General features: G+C 34.2%; 1 protein-coding gene across 1 annotated transcript in view; it reads right to left on the reverse strand.

The window, feature by feature from the left end:
- Nucleotides 1-24,508, reverse strand: part of LOC123667692 — a 33,486-nt gene that overhangs the window by 555 nt on the left and 8,423 nt on the right. The window contains exons 2-6 of the mRNA XM_045601533.1: nucleotides 19,749-19,872; nucleotides 11,750-12,090; nucleotides 9,141-9,256; nucleotides 7,669-7,761; nucleotides 62-154 (exon numbers count right to left, since the gene is read on the reverse strand). Of these exons, the coding sequence (XP_045457489.1) occupies nucleotides 62-154; nucleotides 7,669-7,761; nucleotides 9,141-9,256; nucleotides 11,750-12,090; nucleotides 19,749-19,872 (767 nt within the window). The remainder of the gene's footprint in view (nucleotides 1-61; nucleotides 155-7,668; nucleotides 7,762-9,140; nucleotides 9,257-11,749; nucleotides 12,091-19,748; nucleotides 19,873-24,508) is intronic.

Consider the following 24,508-nt stretch of genomic DNA (forward strand, 5'->3'; position numbering starts at 1 on the left):
GGTAGGATGTCTGTAAGCTGTGCTAACGTGCCAGCTAAATACATAATTACGGAAGGCTTACTTCAGGTTCCATACTCCTCGACCAGGGTCCCCAGCCGGGCTCCTCCTCGTGTTCGTAGTGGTGCTGATGTTGCGCATGCTCATAATATATCACCTGTAACGAACATACATATATAAATATCAATGAAAGCAGACAAATACAGGGGTCTAGGCTCCGAATATGATTTTGTCCCATTCGGTGTCGAGACCCTTGGTCCGTGGGGTCCTAGTGCTATAACACTATTTAAGGAAATAGCAAAAAGGTTAGTCGATCGGTTTTTTAGTTATTAAATTATGTATATATAATATACTTAAGGATTTTTTTTTAATTTAATGTAATTTATCTGTTAAATATAGCTTATTCTATTAAATATATATGTAATAATAAAATTACTAGGATATTTCTGTTGGTCTGAAAAAAAAAATATCAATGAATAATAATCTAATATATAAAATTCTCGTGTCGCGGTATTTGTAGTTAAACTCCTCCGAAACGGCATGACCGATTCTCATGGAATTTTGTGTGCATATTGGGTAGGTGTGAGAATCGAACATCATCTATTTTTCATCTCCCTAAATGTTAAGGGTAGTCCAACCCAAAATTTTTAGATAAATTATTAATTTTTTATTTTATTATGATTTGGCGTTGAAAAATACATATAACCCTAAATGTTAACCCTTCTACCAGCAACCCCTATTTTTAAATAGCGTTTAGCGGCAAGACGGCGTTTGCCGAGTCAGCTAGTAATAATATAAATAAATAATTTTTTCTATAAATAATGACGACGTGTTGGCGCAACGGTCAAAGCGTTGGTTTGTTTCTGTTACGCTTGAAAACGATAGTAAAGCTTAATCTTTATTTTTTTCTTATAAAAGGCAATAAGTTTGAAATTTATTTGCAACCAGCGGTGCCCGCGACTTCGTACGCGTGGAATTTTACAAAAAAGTTATTGTTCAATTCGTAGTTATAAAAAAAATATTAAAAAAAATTAAGCGCTAAGTTACTCCTTATTACATCAGCTATCTGCCAGTGAAAGTCCCGTCGAAATCGGTCCAGCCGTTGCAGAGTATAGCCGGAACAAACAGACGGACAGGCAGACAGTATATACATCCATATGCATTTAGTAAAAAGCGGTTATTTTGATATTACAAACAGACATTTCAATTTTATTTATTAGTATAAATAATTTAAAGGCCACAATTTTTTTTATTCTTACATTAATATACTAGAGAGTATAATGAAAAATCTTATGTTAACAACGCAATACTTCGATCTCTATAAATCTCATTCATTCATTATATTATGTTTATAAATTACTAGCATTACTGTAGTTTTTAATTTTTTTTGGTCCAACCAGAAAAAAACATTTGTTGGCTCATGCACAACACTGCTGAAGATGCATGATCAATTGCATAGTTTACGATTCTATAAAGGACATAAATACAAACATTTTTTTTATATATATAGAAAAGATATTAATGACATGAAACATCACACAAGATACCGAGAAACTCACAAATGGAATTACGAATCGTCCATTTAAAATAACTTGAAAAACCAATTTAAAACAATTTTTTTTTTTAATAACCAAATACGGAAAAATGAATGAAAGTCACAAAGATAATGTATTATGAATTTTAATCTTATAAAACAGGCGCGATCCGGTTAGAGTGAGGTCACTTTCACTGCAGCCTGACCTTATACCGACTGACCCTAATACCGGCTGACACTAATTCCGACTCGGTATCGATCATCGACAGTCATGAACAGGCAACAAACTTGAAACAAAAGGTAGTTTAAAATTTTACTTAAAACTGTTCTGTGCGGTTTCATTTGCTATTAATCGCTACAGTTCTCTTCATGTAAGTAAAAAGGGTTGGGTTGTCTGGAAGAAATGGTTAATTAGCCATAAGTCCGTCCATTGTACTTCACTGTCTGTAACTATCTTTATGCTTTGTTTGTAATATTTTTTAGATAAAATTATTGTTTACACTCGGCCTCAGCTATCGATATTCAAACAAACAGACACACTTTTTTGATTCACATTAATACAATTTTAGGATTTGTACCGAGTCTATATGTACGAGTAGATACTAGTTGACCCAGAAAACTGTGTATTCCCGCTAAACGCTATTAAAAATAGGGGTTGGTGGTAGAAGGGTGACGATTTAGGGTTGTATGTATTTTTCAATGCCAAATCATACTAAAATAAAAATAAAAAAATTTCTCAAAAAAATTAAAAAAAAATATTTAGAGATGGGTCACCTTTATCATTTAGGGGTATGAAATGATAGATGTTGGCCAATTCTCAGACCTACCTGATTTGCACACAAAACTTCATAAAAATAAGTCGTCGTTTCGGAGGAGTTTGGTAACAAACACCGCGACACGAGAATTTTATTTATTAGATATTAAAGTCTAGCATATTAACATATCTGATTATTATATTATAACTATGTAAGTATATACGACTCGTCGTTTAGACCGAATATAAAATCATCATATCGAAAATTTCGATCTAGCGGGTACATCGTTCCATAGCTTAATTGGCTAGAGCGCCGACACGGTCAGTCGGAGATGCAGGTTCGATTCCCGCTGGAACGGTCGATTTTTGATATGACTTATTATATTTTTGAATGTTTAGAAATAATACTGTTTTCAAGCAGTATTGTGTTCCTGCTGGTGAGTAAGGTGACCAGAGCTCCTGGGGGGATTGGGGATTGGGTCGGCAACGCGCTTGCGATGCTTCTGGTGTTGCAGGCGTCTATAGGCTACGGTAATCGCTTACCATCAGGTGAGCCGTACGCTTGTTTGCCGACCTAGTGACATAAAAAAAATCCTAATGTGTGGGTAACACAAAAATAAAATCGTACAAAGTATATACGAGTATAACTGAAATAAAATTGTCAATGATATACATCTATCGATAATAATATTCATGGATTGTAATCGTGCAGTAAACTATAAAATGCGATTTTACCATTTCTACGCTTTTGAGAAAATTAGATCCAGGATGTGAGATCCTAATCTCTATTGTAGCAGCGTGGATTAAGGTCAATTTAATTTCACATAATAGGTGGAGTGTGACAAGTGAAACAACCCGTCGCGACAGAGTCAATTATATCATTATATCTAGGCGTTGTCTAGGCGTGGTGCTACACTTTAGTTTTTAAACTATTTCTCAATATAAATACGGTTCTCAACCTAACTGTATTTTTAATGTGGGTTACCTCATAACTTTTTACTGGGTATACCGATTTTGATGATTAATTTTTAGTCCAAAGCTGGTGTTCGTTATGTGGTCCCATTTAAATTTGATCGAGATCTACTTGATCTCACTGAGTCCACTGCTGGACATAGGCCTCCACAAGTTCACGCCAAAAATGGCGTGACCATGTCATGGACCACATGACATTTGATTTAAAAAAAAATCATTGAAATCAATATATAATATAAAAAAAAAAAAACATTGAAATCGATCCATCTAGTCAAAAGTTCTGAGATAACATATATAAGAATAGAAGAAAATAGATTCAAATTGCGAACCCCATCTTTTTTTGAAGTCGATTAAAAACTTACTTTAAATACATTGTTTACTTATCAAAGTGTTAAATTATACTCGTTATAATGTAACAGGAAAATTGTTAGTACTGATTGCAATAGCAACACTGACAGCAACAATTGCTGATAATTTAACAATATCATTATAAACATTATTCAACTTATTTACCGTTTTCTCTTACCTAAACTCGTTTTAAGATAAATGCGATTTTATCGAGTCTCGGATATTCTCAATGTTTTAAGATTTCCATTCGAGAAAAGTTAGCATACCTGTTATTGTGCTAGATTCAGACCAATTTGTCAGGTACGCTTGTAGTACCTTGTAATTTTTAGTTGGGTCGTAACGTCAAGCCTATGTCCTACTCTCTGGGTATTTTCCGGGAAAGTTGTCATAATTCGATGACTAATATATACTAAAGTTTAATTTTTATATCACAATTGTGTTAGCTGGCAAACGAAAAAAACCGACTTCAATTACATCGACAAGTAATAACAACGTAAGTAGACGAAAAAATAGTCAAGTAAATACGCATTATCAAAGATTACTCCAAAAGTTATAATCAGATCTCGATGAAATTTAAATGTGACCACATGATAAATATCGGCTTTCGATTAAATTAAAAATTATCACCCAGTAAAAAGTTATGTGGATTTTCAAGGGTTTAACGGGGAAACGCTACCAACATTCTTGGCACAATTCCACGCGGACATGATTTATACCAAAACTATCTGTAAATATTTAGTTCTTAAGTTGTGAATTGTAAATATATAAATTATAATCAAGTTCTTCAAAATTTTTTAAACGAATGCAGTTAACATTATTAAAAAAAAAAAAATTTATTTTTTTATTTTAAAAGTGTAACTACGGAGTTACTTGACTTTTTTTCTCTTTCGAATTTGCATTCTGAATCGGTGGCAGTTTCGCTTTTAGAAATAATTAAAATTTTAATTTTAAAAATGACGATTCGAAAGTGCTTTTGAAGCCTATTTGAATAAAATTATTTTCGATTTTGATTTCAAAGTATTATAAATATTCACAGGGACGAGATATCGACGTATGTAGCTAAGTTTTTAATTTGTAATTTTTTTTTCTTTCAATTAGATTGAACTCAATCGCTAAAGTATATTTAAATGTATAATGAAATACGCAAAAACTTTCAAAATATAATAATAATTTAAGTATTATCAGCAATATCCATAAAACATTTAGTAAAAAATAGTGACTAATAATAATCGATTTTTTAATGACATTTGCGTGTCTACTCATTACTACGCTTCGTCGCGCAGGTGGGTTATACGTATTATATACCAGTGCATCTGATTTTGAGATACATATGTTTCTAATTCTTACTAGCAAAACAATTACAATTATTTCGATAGATGATAAGAAAATCATATAAATATATAAATATCTTATAATATACACACACTGTCGTCTGTTCCTATGGTAAGCAACTTAAGCCTAATTTATGAATCGATTGCCATGAAACAAACATTAAATTTTAAGTGAAGCTTACCGCAATATTAGGTGAACCGTCGGCGATTTGTCCGGATAAACTCGTGTGAGTTTTCGTGGCAGGCTTATGAATAAGTGTTAAGTGTGTTTTTTTTTTGTATTTTTGAACAAATTCTGAGATTAGCGTGCACAAACATGATGATGATGTGACTTTCCTTCATAATCAACATTATACAAAAAATAATAATAATAATCGCCGCGTTGGCGCAACGGTTACAGTCATGGATTGTACCTTTTGCACAAACATTTGTATTGGCCATACAGATGTTTGCCGTGGTGTGGGTGTTTGTGCAGTCCTTGTGGGTTTCCCCACCGTGCCTCGGAGAGCACGTTAAGCCGTCGATCCCGGTTGTTATCATGTACACCTGTTTGCGATCGTTACTCATAGTAGGGAATACATCCGCCAACCCGCATTGGAGCAGCGTGGTGGATTAAGCTCCGATCCTTCTCCTACATCAGGAAAGAGGCCTATGCCCAGTAGTGGGATGTTACAGGCTGAAGCGTAATAATAATAATAATTGTTTATTTGCAAGAACATGTTGAAGTTGTACAAGATTAACATTAGAAGTCCAAACATGTTTTACCTTACGGTGTGCAAATATTATTGTGTTTCGGTTAGCATCGTTTGAATAGGACATTATTAGTATCTAATTTACAATGAAGGTCTGTATAATGAGCATATACTCGTACAGCTGTAAAGCAGGGTAAAGTTCAAGTATTTGAGACGGCGTCCAAGACGTCTCACAATTTTAACATAATCATATTCCGTTTGAGGAATGGGAGGGGAGTTCAAGATAGAAAATTCTATTGTATGCAAATTAGTATTCGCCCTGTTTCGAGAAGATATTTATTTATACAAGACTAGTGACCCGTTCCGGCTTCGCACGGGTGCAATGCTTTTATTAAATATACTACAGAATGTCTTTATTTATAGTGTGAAACTAGCTTATAGCATGTTTATTAACATAATAACAACAACATTCAAATATGTGTCGTTAGATTAAACTTTGTTAGAGAATGCGTCGAGCAAATAAAGTTTCACTGCTCGTTCCCGGTAGGTGATAGCATGATAATATGTAGCCTATATGTTGACCCGACTTCTTAATAATATTCGAGCCAAATTTGAAGTAAATCCATGCAGTATTTTTTGAGTTTATCCCGGACATACATACAGACAAACAGACAAAAATCCTAAAAACTATATTTTTGTCTTCGGTATCGATTGTAGATCACACCCCAAGTATTCTTTTAAAAAAATATTCAATGTACAGTTTTGACTTGCCTACCATTTTATTATATGTATAGATTATTTATCTATCTATATTATCTACTAATAAACGGAGATTCGGATTTTTTTGTTCGCTTATAGGGCACATCCGTTAATTATGTAAGCTCAGGACAGGGAAGGGGGAAGGGTCCAATGAAATCTCAACAAATCTCATTTAAGCCGAGGGGGATACACGAAAATCGCACCTCAACTTCAGAAAATATAAAATAACAATTAATAAAATAATTTGCTTTGAATTTTATTTAATTTAAATAAATTAACTATAGTATACTTAAATAGTTTATTATTTTCCGTCAATCTCTATTGTAATCAGCGTCAATCTCACGTAACGGGAGGGGGGTCCAGGCAAATCTCACTAAATCTCACATATGGGGGGGGGGGGGGAACTACTGAACCGATCGGAATAATACTTATACCATAAGATGCAGCGTGTTAATATAAAAAATCGTAGTGTCTGTTTGTAATATTAAAATAACCGCTTCCTAATAAATGCATATGGTACGGTACATATACCAAAATAACGTTTTTTTACAATTTTTGTCTGTCTGTCTGTTTGTTTTAGAAATTAGCCGGTAATTTCTAAAACGGCTCGACTGTAAGGAGTAACTTGGCTACTATTATTTTAGAAATTTATTTATTTTATGGCTTTGCGAACTGAACAATAAGGTTTTTGTTTAATTCCACGCGGACGAAGTCGCGGGCACAGCTAGTAATATTATAAATGTGAGTATAAGTTTGTTTGTTACGCTTTCATACGAAAACTACTAAACCGATCATCATGAAGCTTTATACACATATTCTTGGAGGTATTAGAAGTAACATAGGATACTTTTTACTAAAAATAAAAATCAATACACGCGAAGCCGCGGCTAAAAGCAAGTTATTAAATAAAAATTTACCAATATTTACGACTTCAACTAACCGCGCTACTCCATTCTAGATAGTTATAATTACGACTCGTCCATCCGCTCTAGATTAGGTAGAACATAGGATACGTTACAATGTATAAGATTCATAGAAATAAGCAAGAGACGCAAACTCAGCGTCTGGTCGGCCCACCCTGACATCCGCTGGGCTCAAGACTAGTAGTTAAGCAGAGACATTAAAGCCTCCAAATCGGTTACATATCTTTCATTTTATTTTATTTAAGTTAGTTAGTAGTAAATTAATATAAATTGTATCAAAACGCTCCGAAACCAAAAGTAGATATAATATTGTTTTAGATTCACTCAATATTTCACAATAAAGCCTTTATAAACTTACCTTTTGAGGCTGTTGGTGTTTGTTCTTCAACTCGACCCAGAATCTCGCCAAGTTGATCGCCAAACCGATGAGAGCTATTATGAAGAACTTGACCTGAAATCAGAGGAAACATTCATTACCTGAGTAAGGTTTAAAGTTAAATAATTGTATTTCTTCTAATATATAAAATTCTCGTGTCGCGGTGTTTGTAGTTAAACTCCTCCGAAACGGCTTGACCGATTCTCATGAAATTTTGTGTGCATATTGGGTAGGTCTGAGAATCGAACGACATCTATTTTTCATCCCCCTAAGTTAAAGGGAGGGGGATTAAGAGGGTTAATAACATTTATGGCAAAACAACGTTTGCGGGGTCAGCTAGTAATATTATAAATGTTTAAGGATGTAAGTATGTAGGTATGATTGTTATTCTTTCACGCAGAAACTAATGGACCGATTTTAATGAAACTTGGTGCGCGTAGATAGATGGAGATCTAGAAAAACATACGGGCTACTTTTTATCCCGACGTTCCCACGCGATTGGAAATTACGGGGGTGAAACAGCGTGGCTCAGCTATTACTAGTAGAGTTAAGAATGATTCATTGGATTGGCATCGAATAATAATAATAATGCTGTACAACAATTAATGAAAATTACTTTCATACAATGCTTAAAGATATTTAAAAAATATATATAAAGAGACATATGTCATACTTGAGTTCATTTTATATATTACTAACTGACCCAGCAAACGTTGTTTTGCCATATATATTATGAAAATTTAGGGTTGTATGTGTTTTTGTATGTTGTATCATAAAAAAATAGAAATTAAAAATTTTGTCTAAAAAATAAAAAAAAAATTTAGGGGTGGACTACCCCTAACATTTAGGGGGATAAAAAATAGATGTTGGCCGATTCTCATAGATACCGGATAAGCACAAAAAATTTCATCAAAATCGGTCAAGCCGTTTCGGAGGAGTATGGCAACGAAAACTGTGAGACGAGAATTGTATATATTAGATATATCAAACAATACCAGAAGCATCTCCAGCGCGTTTTAGACCCAACCACAATCCTTCCCAGAAGCCCTGTTCACCTTACTCACCACAGGAACACAACACTGCTTGAAAGCAGTATTATTTAGCTGTGATCGGTAATGTCGAGGTACTTCCCCAGTCGGGCCGTTCCAGATTTTGAGCAGGATATTACCTGGCATGCTCTACCTCAGTTATGAGCCTACGTCAATATTTACAGTCAGTCAGTCAGTCAGCTCAGCCTATTGCAGTCCACTGCTGGACACAGGCCTCCCCAAGTTCACGCCAGACATCCCGGTTTCCCGCAATCCTCATCCAGCCTACACCGGCACTCTTACGTAGATCGTCGGTCCAACGGGCCGGATGATGTCCCACACTGCGTTTGCCAAGACGCGGTCTCACCTCCAGGACCCGTGTAATTATATTACGTCAATATTTACGTCTACATAAATTATATTCACCTGTAATTTGAAAGATAGGATCTGTAACAATGTTCCGATTTTCGCTTTGAGCACGGCTCCCAGAATCAAGAGCTTCAAGATGGCCTTCTTTTTCTTCTTCTTTTTACCTCTTTGTTCTAAAATATTAAGTATTTTATTAAAAAAAAAATCAACAACTATTTTGATAACAATAATTGATACTAATATCACTACAATTGTTTTAGAAAATATGTAAGTATCGAAAAATTAATATTATATGTCCAATTGCTTTCCACAACACTTTGAGTCCTGCTTGTTAACGTTTTCGTATTTCTATATTTTTTCATTAAAAAAAATCTATTTTTTTTGAAATATTTAACTTGTTTGTAAATATAAAAAAGATTACCATAATGATTATTACAGTATTATATCTATACTTTGATATTATAAAAAGAAAAGATTTGACTGTTTGTTTGTTTGCATTGAATCGGTTCCGAAACTACTGAACCGATTTGAAAAATTCTTTCACTGTTAGGAAGCTACACTGTCCGCGGGTGACATAAGCTATATTATATTTACCCGTGCGAAGCCGGAGCGGGATGCTAGTTATAAATAATCTTATACTACAATAAGACTTACCTAAAATCGATCTGAATGTTTATATTAAATAAAATCATGCAAACAATACACAAAAAAAAAATCTAACACGTACTAAACTACTGAAAAAGTACAGAAAACAACTATTTTATGGATATTAATTAAAATATACCTAGTCCCTTTATTTTTTTACTATTTTCTTAAGACAGTGCTTTTTTTATTTCTTCGTAATGAAAAGGCGATCGAAAGAAAATAGGTTATACAACAAGAACAGTTTAGGACATGTATCACCAGTTGTGGACTAAGGTTATTTATTATATAAGATTAGACTTTAACAGCAGGAGGTAGAATAGGGCGTTAGGACCTGTCTCACTTCAATTGATAAACTACAAGTTTAATACAGTCGACTGCTGGACATAGGCCTCCACAAGTTCGCGCCAAAAATGGCGTGAACTCATGTGTGTTGCTCATAGTCACCACGCTGGGCAGGCGGGTTGGTGACCGCATGGCTGGCTTTTTGTCGCATCGATGACGCTGCTGCTCGTCTTCGGCCCGTATATTTCAAAGCCAGCAGTTGGATGGTTACTGCGCCATCAGTCGGCTTTATAAGTTAAAAGGTGGTAGAGGAACTGTGTTATCCCTTAGTCGCCTCTTATGACACCCACGGGAAGAGAGGGAGTTGCTATATTCTTAATGCTGTAACCACACATCATCGATTGTGAATAATACATCAATTTTTTTTATCTGTTGGATATCGTCATCCATCAAATAGCTATCCACGACTGGTGAAATAGGTTCTAACTGGTGGGTTCTCAAACCTAATTTTAAATTGAGTGACACACCTTTTTGGGGCACAACACATAATTGCAGACATTATTTACATAATTTTCTATTATTATTACTTATTATTATTATTTTTAATTAAATTAAAATTTAATCTTGTATGCATTTTTTTATTAAACTTTTTTTTTATAAATATTTTAGTCGTTAAGTCTGATGATGGCGGGATAACCATCCAGCTGCTGGCCTTGAAATACACAGGCCGAAAACGGGCAGCAGCGTCTTCGGTGCGACTGCAATGTCTGTGATGTCCCAAATAAATATATTTATTCTTTTTGTTTTTCCTTAACTAAACTACTCGTGCACACAAAGTACTACTTATTTATGAATTGACTTAAAATTTCAAGAATTATTAAATAACAATAAATGCTATGACTAATTACATATGCAACTAGCATGCAACAATCAAACACTAAAAAGTATTCTACTTAACTAATTTCAAAACAATTTGTAAATTTATATCAAACTACTTCAATAAATAATTATTGACTGTGACCTTTTTACGAACTATGTACTTGAGATAATCTACACATACCTACACTCCTTCAAAATCTATTTGTTGATGACCTTTCTAATCTAATTATTCTAGTCTAATATACTTTCTATGTACTATAATACTCATTGACAAAGTTTCATATCCATAAAGGCTGCAGTTGTAGCCCTTGTTCTTACGGTAAATAAAGTAAAGAAAGTCGGGTGCCAACACGAGATCCCTTTTCCCATAACTGGGTCCCTCCTAGAGTCCCCATTTTCAACTCTTAAACTATCTCTTAACGCTTATGTGGCTGTAAATAAATAATGTTTAAAATGATAATATTAGTAAATTAATTATAATTATTTTAATTTTTATACGTATATAAACTTTCAGTGCCTACTTATTATTATTACTTTCAAAAGAGTAACTGCGGGCTTTCCTGCCGATTTTCTCTGCAGAATCTATATTCCGAATTGGTAAATTGGTTTAAAATATTAATTTGTAAAATGACGATTCGAAAGTGCTTTTGAAGCCTATTTGAATAAAGCTGTTTTTAATTTTTGATTATGGCTCTTAAAATTTACACGAAATTTTTGAAAAGGCTATTCAGTATAAAAGTATCACAAAAAAGTGTAAATATGGACTGACAGCTAAATGTACCCACTTGTACTTTTTTTTTTTAAATAAATTCAGCTTAAATGGTTGAAACTATGCCAAGAAACCATACTCCACCACCAACCTGCTACTGAACTGCGGTCTACGATTCCATTCTCTGAACTTTCCATTTCCAACACATGCTCCGCCATCGAATCCAGGGTCTTCGCTCCGAGGCTCCACATATCATCCAGAAAACCCCTCCCCCGTCTAGTAGCATTCTGTCCAACAACCCACGATTGAACCTTCCCAAAACTACGACCTTTTTCGTCCTTCTGCATGGGCATCATCACTGGATGGACCAGATGTATCTTCGGTGGTTTCTGCTTCTTCTTTTTCATTTTCTTCTTCTTTTCGTTGCTCGATGTCGATATCGTGATGCTGTCTATTCCACCCCCGTCGTCGTGCTTCTTTCTCGACAAGGCTCTAAAACAAAATTTGTTCATTAAATTAACTGTATGTGTGTTTGCTATCACTAAATTTATAATAAACATGGTTTTTTAAGGAGTAGCTGCAGAGTTTTATTGCTGATTTTCTCTGCAGAATATACATTTTGGTTCGTTGGCAGTTTTTAATAATAATTAATTAATCAAAACAAGTATAATATTAATTTCCAAAAGGACGATCGAAAGTGCATTTGAAGCCAGAATGAAGTAATTTTTGATTTTAGTTTTAATTTTTGATTCTGTGTTATTAGTTTTAATTTATATGATTTATAAATCTTCGGCTAATTCTTCGTAATAATTTGACTTTTATACTAAGCGAGACTTGAAAACAAAATTATTATTTCTAATTTACTGAAAGAAAGAAACAGGATCAAGGAGGATGAGAGAGAGAGAGAGAGAGAGAGAAGAAGAAGAAAGACGTGATATTTAAAAAATATTTTTATGATTTTAAGTCGTAAAACTTTTATTGACTAGTGGTTGCCCAACGGTCGAAATTCGAATGTAATTCAAAATTTAATTACAAAAAAAAAAAAAATAGAAAAAATAAAGAACCTTTTAAAATTTTTTCAACTTGATTACAGACTGACAATTAACAAAAAAGTTTAAAATGCGTGTGTGTGTGTGTGTCAAAAACATGGTAGCGTGTGTAATTTTCTTTTTATTGATTTAATACATTTTTATGCATAATTAAAAAAAAATAGCATTCTGCACCCCTTCTCTATATAAACTATAAGTGTACGAAATTTTATACTCCTCCGTCCACGCAATTTTCGTGAAAAGGGGTACAAAGTTTTTGCTTCACGTATTATTATATATATTACTATTATTTATTTAACATGGGTAGCGGTAAAATTGAGAATAAGTTGGTTATCAAATATAATCGGTCTAAGTGCCACAATTTCATTTATTTTTAAACAACTTCCAAAAAAGGGGGGAGGTTCTCAATTTGATTGTATTTTTTATGTACGTTACCTTATAACTTTTAAGCTGATGCTTGTCATATGGTTCCATTTAAATTTGATCGATATCTAATAGCTACTTTTTATAACGCGTATTTACTTGACTATTTCTTCGAGTACCTACTTTGTATTACTTATCGATGTACCTGAAGTCGCTTTCGTTTGCGAGGAAACAAAATTATTAAAACATACATACCACTTTTCCGACTCTCATAAGCTATAACACTATATTTTATAGCCTATAATCATCCTCAATATACTTCGTTTAATAATACTTCGTTTCAAAATCACCTATATGAACGAGGAACGTAAAGATCTGATGAGTGTAATTAATGTTGAAACAAGTATATTACTGTTTAAGTCATTGATTTCTCTTTTAAAATCGAAAGTTTTAAGCAAACTGAATATTTAAACATTTGTCGTGTGTAGAATTTCACATTGCATGTTTGTATAGATATCATTACAGCCTATACAGTCCACTGCTGGATATAGGCCTCCACAAGTTTACGCCAAAAATAACGTGAACCCGTGTGTTTTGCCCATAGTCACCACGCTGGGCAGGCGGGTTGGTGACCGCAGTACTGGCTTTGTCGCACCGAAGACGCTGCTGCCCGTCTTCGGCCTGTGTATTTCAAAGCCAGCAGTTGGATGGTTATCCCGCCATCGGTCGGCTTCTTAAGTTCCAAGGTTTGTATAGATATGTATCTAGTGATATGTGTATACAGATAAATAAATAAATAAATAAATGTTTCACACTCAATGCCTCCAGTAGGATTTTCTCCTGTGTCGAGGTTCCAAAAACACATACACTACAGACCACGACGAACATATATGGCCAATACAAATGTCTGTCGTGAGCGGGGATCGACGACGACGACGGATGACGTTTGTAAAACTAAAATATTACTTATCAAAATATTTTTACCCTATTTTGTTTAAATATAATATAGCCCATGTCACCCGCGGATAGTAGTAGCTTCCCACAGTGAGAGCTTCCCAAGAATTTTTCAAATCGGTTCAGTAGTTCAAACAAACAATCAAATCGTTCCTCTTTATAATATTAGTATAGATAATTATGGATAATTTCTTTCATCACGGAACAGTTCCATACGAGTGACATTATGATTAATAATCACTTTTCCTTCTACGGTTTTGACCCAGTTGCCTATAGAATATGAATTAAAATTTTCACCCAGGAAATTAAAACAATGCAAATTAAGTATTTTATAACATACTAGCGATCCGCCCCGGCTTCGCACGGGTGCTGATACTAAATATACTACAGAATGTCTTTATTTATAGTGTGAAGCTAGCTTATAGCATGGTTATTAACATAATAACAACAACATTCAAATATGCGTCAGATTACACGTTGTTACAGAATGCGTTGAGGAAATAAAGGTTCACTGCTCGTTCCCCAGCATGATAATATGTAGCCTATATGTTGACCCGACTTTTTAATAATATTTGTGCCAAATTTGAAGTAAATCCAAGCAGTACTTTTTGAGTTTATGTATAGATGTATAAATTTGCTTAGGACTTGTATTAATTTCTAAATATATAGCTATTAACTATCATGTTGGCTCATAGTGGTTCTGCTTTCCGCTCCGCGGTTTGTGGGTACAATTTCCTGAATCTGGGTGTAATATTTGTATTTATATATGTATTATTTCTATTTAGAATTATTTAGAATTTAGCTACCCCCTCTCTTCCCGTGGGTGTCGTAAGAGGCGACTAAGGGATAACAAGGTTCCACAACCACCTTGGAACTTAAGAAGCCGACCGATGGCGGGATAACCATCCAACTGTTGGCTTTGAAATACACAGACCGAAGACGGGCAGCAGCGTCTTCGGTGCGACAAAGCCAGTACTGCGGTCACCAACCCGCCTGCCCAGCGTGGTGACTATGGGCAAAACACATGAGTTCACGTTATTTTTGGCGTAAACTTGTGGAGGCCTATGTCCAGCAGTGGACTGTATAGGCTGTAATGATGTATTATTTCTATGTATTTTTATTTAAACAATATTTAGTCATATCAGCCGACTGTTACCTATTCATGTAACTACATATTTTTTTCCAATCGAGGCGGGAATTAACCCACAACTTACGGAGTGGAAACTAGCGCTGCGAACTGCGCAACAGGGATAGTTGTAATATTTTTTAACAATGAACATTTCAGGCTAAGGACATGAATTTTCAAAACTATTAAAGTTACCCAATTAATGAATATTTCAATCAGATTTCTCTTAATATTAAACAGGTTTAAACATGTTAAATTATTTAAAAAAAAATGTCATTATGTCAACAAAGAAAATCGAACTTCGGTACCGATATTCGAGACGCGACAGCTTTCACTAACGGAACATACATACTAATGACATCACCAATTTTGTGTTACTTAAACTTGTGTATAAGTAAAACGGAATCGTAAAATATGTACGTACATAACAGATGAACGAACCTAATTGAATAATTCATTTTTTTTATGTTAATTATTGTTAGGTAAAGGTTACTATGAAAGAAAACTAAACGTCATCATCATCATCATCATTCCAGCCTATTGCAGTCCACTGCTGGACATAGGCCTCCCCACAAGTTCGCGCCAAAAATGTGTGAACTCATGTGTGTTGCCCATAGTCATCACGCTGGGCAGGCGGGTTGGTGACCGCAGGTCTGGCTTTGTCGCACCGAAGACGCTGCTGCCCGTCTTCGACCTGTGTGTTTCTAAGCCAGCAGTTGGATGGATATCCCGCCATCGGTCGGCTTCTTAAGTTCCGAGGTGGTTGTGGAACTGTGATATCCCTTAGTCGCCTCTTACGACACCCACAATAAGAGAGGGGGTGGCTATATTCTTTGATGCCGTAACCACACAGCACATTAAACGTAATTAATATATTTATAAAAAAAAAAAAAAAACGAATGTGCTTTAGACCACACGACTGAAGTAAAACTTCTGCACAATAGGCCTGCACTGTATCGTAGATATATGAAACGTAACTGGCTATGAGAGAAAGAGACAATGAAAATGTGTGCTCGCACCTCTCTCTCTTGCTCCGTTCGCTCTCGTTACGTTCACCAGGCTACTCCCCAAGTCAAGTGTGCGTAATGAAGGTTGACTTCAATATTTGAAGATAGCGGTCAACGAAATTTGAAAGACCTTGACATAGATATAATATTCACAATACAATACATTAAGATCTCGAAATAATTTAGTAAATAATTCAATTTATTTAAAAATGTTTCTAAATTGTTAGTTATAAATAAGTCTATGATAGGACTTTCATGTAAATATAAATAATAATTGTGTTTGCAGGCTAACGAAGAAAAACCGACTTCAATTATATCTACAAGTAATACAGCGTAGGTAGACGAAAAAATAGTCAAGTAAATACGCAATATCAAAGATTACTCCAAAAGTTGTAATCAGATCTCGATGAAATTTAAATGTGACTACATGATAAACATCGGCTTTCAGTCAAACTAAAAATTATTAGAATCAGTACACCAAGTAAAAAGTTATGCGGATTTTCGAGAGTTTCTCTCGATTTCTCTGGGATCCCATCATCAGATCCTGGTTTCCTTATCATGGTACTAAACTAGGGATATCTCCTTTCCAACCAAAAAAATATCAAAATCGGTTCATAAACGACGGAGTTATCCCTGAACATACATTATATATCTTAATATATATAAATCTCGTGTCACAATGTTTGTCCGCTATGAACTCTTAAACTACTTAACCGATTTTAATCAAATTTGCACACCGTGTGCAGTTTGATCCAACTTGAAAGATAGGGTATATTTTGTTTTGATATATGTAATTATTATATTTAAGAAAAAAAAATAAGGCGATACGAAGTTTGCCAGGTCAGCTAGTATATCTATACGGTCGAATTGGGTAACCTCCTCCTTTTTTGAAGTCGGTTAAAAAGGTCCTGTTACTGTCCTTATTGAGATAAAAAATTTACAAATCTTTACAGTTTAAAGTCTATATTATTAATTTACTGCATACTTTTGTACACGAATATAGTCAAATCTTGTTGTAATCGAGTAAACAGTTAAGCAAAAACAGTTTAAGGAAACACGTTATATATCGTTAACTATAAAAAAAAAAAACTCAATGAAGACAAAACTTTAAGAGCAGTGCCATAATAACTGTAGGTACATGTAACATTGACTTTTAAAACATTTTTCCATATATTTTTAATGCCACTTTTATTTATACGGTAACTGTTCTTGCGATATCGCTTTTTAATCGACTTCAAAAAAGGAGGAGGTTACTCAATTCCTAATATATTTAATGTATGTTCGGGTATAACTTCGTCGTTTATGAAACTATTTTGATAATTTTTTTTGTTGGAAAGGAGATATCTTAAGGGTGGTGCAATGATAAGGAAACCGGGATCTGATGATGGAATCTCAGAGAAATCGAGGGAACCTTCGAAAATCGTATCGACTAGTGCGTTTGTTAATTTTTTCCGTCAACTTACGCTGTATTACTTGTCGATGTAATTGAAGTTGGTTTTATTTTCGTTTACTAGCAGGCACATTTATTCGCTGTCGTAACAGCGAAAATGGTAAACATACGAATAGGTAATAAATAATTAATACACCAATTATGCGTAGAATTACGAAAAAAAATCTTATCTAATCTAATGTTCACGTTATAAATGATTCAATTATCGACTAGCCCATTGGCCAACTGTGTAGTGACCCTGATTTCTGCTTTGGGTTGTGGTATCGATTCCAACACCTATTCTGGGTGTATATATGTATTTATTTCAATGTGTTATGTGTTACTTATTACATACCACCGTTTCTGCATGTTGTGTTAGTCTACTTTTGCGTCTTTAGCATCATCTTTCTTGCATAGTCAAGTTTCTTTTGAGATTTGTGTATATTTTTACACAGTCACGTTTCAACTAGTTCGTCATGACATGAGTCATGGTTTTCTCCAAAGGATTTACTTATAGTTCCCGTGATACGTTTTCACCATGACTTTCTCTGCTCGTTTGTTTTCATCGTTTGAATGTTAGTTTACTTATAGACCTTCGTGCTTATTACTTGTATTGAGAAAGTGATTTTTGTGAGCGACTTATCTGGTGTATAGATCTGCTTGTCTAAATGTGTATACCTAATTGTAGAGATAATAATTATAAGTAAACAAAAGTTAAACATGGATTCATAGCTTAAGAGCGGTTTAACTAAGCTTTAAGTATTGCTTAGCGAGATTTTTATAAGTAAGACCGTTAGTGTTTACTTTCTTCAGAAACGATGTAAGTGTGTGTATACTAGCTGCTGCCCGCGACGTCGTTTGCGTGAACGCTATACAGCACCAAAAATACCTACGATTATACCTTTTAAAATAACATTCATTTACCCGTTTCTTCTTTACATTTCATATCTACAGAAAAATCTCATAGATGGCGCTGCTTTAAAATTGTCTTGTCTACTTATATTCATTTAATTATGTTTATCAGCTTAGTTACCTATATTGCGTGATTTTTATAGTGTGAAGCTAGCTTATATAGCATGGTTATTAACATAATAATAACAACATTCAAATATGCGTCGATAGATTACGCGTTGTTACAGAATGCGTTGAGAAAATAAAGGTTCACTGCTTGTTCCCGGTAGGTGATAGCATGATAATATGTAGCCTATATGTTGACCCGACTTCTTAATAATATTCGTGCCAAATTTGAAGTAAATCCATGCGGTACTTTTTGAGTTTATCCTGGACATACATACAGACAAACGGACAAAAATTCTAAAAACTATATTTTTCACACCCCAAGTATTCTTTTAAAAAAATATTCAACGTACATTGACTTTCCTACCATTTTATTATATGTATAGATATACACACATGCATTTTAATATTACAAACAGACACTCCTATTTTATTTACTTGTATATTTTATAATTTTTTTAAGTAATAATTTTTATATAGCTTAGAAATATTAGAATAGCGATTTCATTAAATGCCTCTAGCTTGTATCCAGTCTGCTTATGTCTGTTTGTTGATTTATCCTTGATATTGTCGACTGCTCATCAAACCGTGACACGTAAGATGCTTGCAGTGTAATTTAATTACTGTGATTAGTGCTTGATTAATAGTTTGATACCGGTGTTCTTAGAAACCTGCTTTCAGTGTTTAATTGTTAAGATTTTATCGCAAATTAGTCGCCTTCAATTGTTTTGTACAGATAACAGAGCGGCGAATCCAGCTCTCAAAAATGGTTGTGATCACAGCTACCAGAAAATCGGCGAAGTGATTCGGAATACGAAGTCGCTCACGAACTATCAGGACTTACAAACGATTTTTGAATTTGATTATCACCTTTTTAACGCGCGTCTTAGATATGAAAATAATTGGAAGTCGGACCGGATTTGAGGTTATGGCTAGAACCGGGGTCGGGCCAAACTCTATACCATAAACATTATAATTATATTTAAAAGCAATTTAATAAGTCATTAGTAAATCGGAATTTCGTAGTGAATCAGAATTTCGAAACTTTTTGCATCGGTTCTTCGGATTTAATAAATGTTGAGTGACTCTTTTGTTTGGTACAGTAGTTCAATGGTGTAGTTCGAAAGTTAAGCGCGAATGTCTGTCGATGTTTGTCAGGAACATAATTTTTCAATTAATATAAAAGTTGAGCTATAATGTCTTACCTTGCCATGCTGTTCTGTACTGTATTTGTTAGCGCCGCAAGAGACAGCTCAATCTCTTGCCCCAGCTTCGAAGGCATCTCCTCAAATGACCTGCCAGATGACGTCACTTCAGCATCTGCAGCATCTAAAGAGAAAATACATTTATAATTACAAAGTTCAAAAATCTACACTTCACAGAATTACAAAAAGTTATGGAATTAAAAAGCTGTGTGGTTACGGCATTATTCTCTCTTCCCGTGGGTGTCGTAAGAGGCGACTAAGGGATAACACAGTCCCACTACCATCTTGGAACTTAAAACGCCGACCGATGGCGGGATAACCACCCAACTGTTGGCTTTGAAATACACAGACTGAAGACGGGCAGCAGCGTTTTCGGTGTGACAAAGCTAGCCCTGCGGTCACCAACCCGCCTGCCCAGCGTGGTGACTATAGGCAAAACAAATGAGTTCACGCCATTTTTGGCGCGAACTTGTGGTGGCCTATATCCAGCAGTGGACTGCGATAGGCTGAAATGATGATGATGATGGTATTAAAATTAAGTAACTATATTGAGCAACGGCTATAATTTTATCGAAAACCATCTGCACGGACAAACTTCGTTTTGTCAAAAGTTAATAGTAATTTTTTTTTTAACTTTTTAAACCATCCGTGAGCCTTAAGGAACATATTTATTTATTTATTCTTAATGTACACCGAAATACAGACACATATAAAGAAAGACACAATAGAAGATGTACAAAGGCGATCTTATCGCTAAATAGCGATTTCTTCCAGATAACCTTTGGGTACTGGACACGATACAGTAGCCTACAACATACAAAAAAAAAATAGCCGAATCGGTCGAGCCATTCTCGAGTTATGCACCTAGCAACATTCATTTTCATTTATATACATAAAATAAATTATTCAACCCACAATAAATATGCATAAGATAGTATCAAAAAAAAAAAGAAATTTTTATTTTAATAGCCATAATATATATATATATATAATTATAATGATGATATGATGCTGAGAGCATCATTACATTTATATATGTTAATAATCATTCTCAATTACCATTATGTTCATATAATCTTAACAACCATTGTTACATCAATATAAAAATATAATAGTCTCTATAAATAACTTTCATTTGATTGTGTGATGGGAACCACGAGTGAATTTGATAAATCGCTCCCATCAATTCGTGTGAATGTCTTATTGTATTTAATTTCTTAAAGAGGCAAGTCACGAACGCTATTGTATGAAAGTTTGTATGAACGTAATATTTCTACGTTCATCATCATCAGGTTGTAATCACAACCTCACCGATTCTCCTCCGTTCTTTCTCTATTTTATGTCACATTAGTGAAATCATTTTTTTATACAACATAAGTGGTAAATAAGCGTAAGTTATGCCTGACAGTAAGTAGGGTATTAACTGAGGTGGGGCACAGCAGGAATTTCCTGCTCAAAATATGGAGCAGCCCGACTGGGGTAGTACCTCGACCTTACAGAAAATCACAGCTAAATAATACTGTTTTCAAGCAGTATTGTGTTCCTGTTGGTGAGTAAGGTGACCAGAGCTCCTGGAGAGGGGGGGGGGGTTGGGGATTGGGTCGGAAACGCGCTTGCGATGCTTCTGGTGTTGCAGGCGTCTATAAGCTATGGTAATCGCTTACCATCAGGTGAGCCGTACGCTTGTTTGCCGACCTAATGATAAAAAAAAGTGGATATTAGTCTATGGACCCCTGCAGAACCAAGAGGCTTGCTGCTGACCCTACTCCTATCCTCACCCGGGGATGCGAGCTTAATGTTCCAAAGAATTTTCAATGGAATTTTTTTCTCGCGCGAGAAAAGTAAAACTTACATTCTCGTGTATTGTCTGTCTGTGAATTACGTGCGATCCGTTTCAAAAACCTTGAAACCTTGTTACAGAGCAACAGTTGAGTAAATTCTTAGACAAAACAGTGTAATTTTATTACTTTTCTCTGCACTAAACTAAATCACTTGCATTGATGTGTATGGCTGTTTCGCTATTATAGGTCGTAGAGTGATGTTATATAGCCTATATTGTTTATGGATTATGTAGCTTTAAAATGGTGATATTGAAATCGATTAAATTTTTATCGAGTTTGCAAACTAACTAATTTTGTTTGTTTGTTTTTATTTTTAACTTTTAAAGTAGTTCTAAGTCAATCTGCAAATTGCACACAGACGGACAAAGCCTTGCTCAATAATAGGTTTAAGGATTAGCTCCCTACCACGAGTAACGATCGCTATCAGGTCTGCGATAACAACCGGGACCGACAGCTTAACGTGCTCTCCGAGACACGGCGGGGAGACCCACAAGGTTATACTACGAAGCAATAAAAATGTTTGTACTTCATTATTATCTTTAAATACAAAAGAGAAATAAAAACATAAAAGGCTTAATACAAGAAAATATACTCGTATAACAGTTTCCTTATTATTATATTACGTTTATGAAAAAATTACACTTAAGATTGTATCAGTACACACTACATATATAATTGTTTGTTTGAAAGGGCAATCAACTTATGGATTCAAGGTCATTCGTAGTCTGAAAGGCTTTTTATAGTATAAAAGTGCCAAACAAGCGTACGGTCTGATGGTGATGGTATGATGGTGAATAGCTTTAGCATGTTCTATGCTGTTAAAGTCTAATCGTAACTTATTTACAGGATAAACTTTGTCCAACTAGTGACACAGACCCTGAACTTGTTATGTACTGCCCAATTCTCTGTCCAGGGTTATTATAAGTGCAAATTGTTCGCGTGCCGTTTGAACGTATACTTATGATTAAGTAAACAAAGAATTGTATTGTATGTTATATTTTTTAATCTATACGGACTCGAGTGTTGTGATGTAAATGAGTTTATAAAGATGAAGTAAATTTACATTTATAATAGTATGTAATAAATCTGATTGTCGGAGTGAAGCATCTCAATGAGTGAACTGTCACAATTAAAGTAATAGTTTGCAGAATTATATATATATTTTGTTTTATTTGGATAGCTTACAGATTATTAAATTTAACGATTTTGCAATTTTTTCAACAATTAATAGATAAAGCGTATTATTCTGTCAGGATTACATATTTGATAAAGATGTGTGGACTTAGTGATGCTGTATTTCATGAAAGATATTACTAATTTTCTGCTAAAACACAATTTATACATTATTTTCAATAGAGTAACTGCGGAGTTTCTTCCCGATTATTTTCTGCAGAATCTACATTCCGAATCGGTGGTAGCTTAATTTTAAATATAATAATCATTATAAAATTTTAATTTGTAAATGACGATTCAAAAGTGCATTTGAAGCCTATTTGAATTAAGTTATTGAATTTGATTTTTAGATTTTATAATAACTTAATTTATTTATTTATTTATGGACAGCCAGTAGCTAATGTATTAGTTGCTGTAGCAAATCTTATATCTAATACTAACACTAAATAACAAATAAGCTATACAGCCTATAAACACATGAGTTCACGCTATTTGTGGCGTGAACTTTTGGAGGCTATGTCCAGCAGTGGACTGTGATAGGCTGAAATGATGATGATGATGATGACGGCCTATGAAGATGTCACAGCATGCTTAAATCTATGAAATAATTTCACTATTAACTAACTTTAACTATGCCTTAATCTATGAAATTAATTAAATAGGTATATTTTACTTACAATTTCTTAATTGTTATTAGACCACTTAAAAAGGTTAACACACTCTTCCTGAAGCTCTGGACACAATCATTAAATATCGACTAATAATGCTAAATAGAAAATTACAAAAGCTAATATCAAACTACCACATATTGGATATTCTCAATATTAATTAAGAAGTTTTTTTTTTTTTTTATATAACCTTCTTTATTAAACATTATACATATTTACAATTTACGACTTGAGAAGTTTTTTGGATTAGAAATACAGAAACGAATGAAATAGTAAATGAAATGTTTATGCGTCTTTGATAGATAAATAAATACGTTCTTATCCCTAAAAAAAAAAAAAAAAAAAAAAAAAATAAAAAAAAAAATAAAAAAAAAATAAATAAATAATAATAATAATAATACAGTCGCATTGAGAACCTCCTCCTTTTTTGGAAGTCGGTTAAAAATGAACTTATTCAGGGAATAATGGACATGATAGCTTCATGTACTATCATTTTTAATTTTTAAAATAAATTACCCAAAACAAAATATTCTGTTTTTGTTCAGACTACATATAACAACAGGAAGTTGATCTTTTTGTTGGACATGCGTTGGAACTAACAATTTGATGTAATTACTCTTTTTCTGGTGTTTATCTTGAACAACAAGCGGAGACTATATTTAGAACATTGTTCTACATTACATTTATAATGCAACGTTTATTTAATACGCCAACTGTGCTTGCGAATTCGCTTGTTTTGCTACCTTAACAGCAAAAAATGTAACGCTTCAGCCTGTAATATCCCAACTACTGGGCATAGACCTCTTTCCCCATGTAGGAGAAGGATCAAAGCTTAATCCACCACGCTGCTCCAATGCGGGTTGGCGGATATTCCCCACTATGAGTAACGATCGCTATCAGGTGTACATGATAACACATGACAAACATTTGTATTGGCCATACAGGTGTTTGCCGTGGTTGGGTGTTTGTGCAGTCCTTGTGGGTCTCCCCACCGCGCCTCGGAAAGCACGTTAAGCCGTCGGTCCCAAAAAATGTAAACGAATAATACATAATTAATTCACCGATTTATGCGTAGAAT

This window comes from Melitaea cinxia, chromosome 29, assembly GCF_905220565.1.
Source record: "Melitaea cinxia chromosome 29, ilMelCinx1.1, whole genome shotgun sequence".
In the NCBI taxonomy this organism is placed as follows: domain Eukaryota; kingdom Metazoa; phylum Arthropoda; class Insecta; order Lepidoptera; family Nymphalidae; genus Melitaea; species Melitaea cinxia.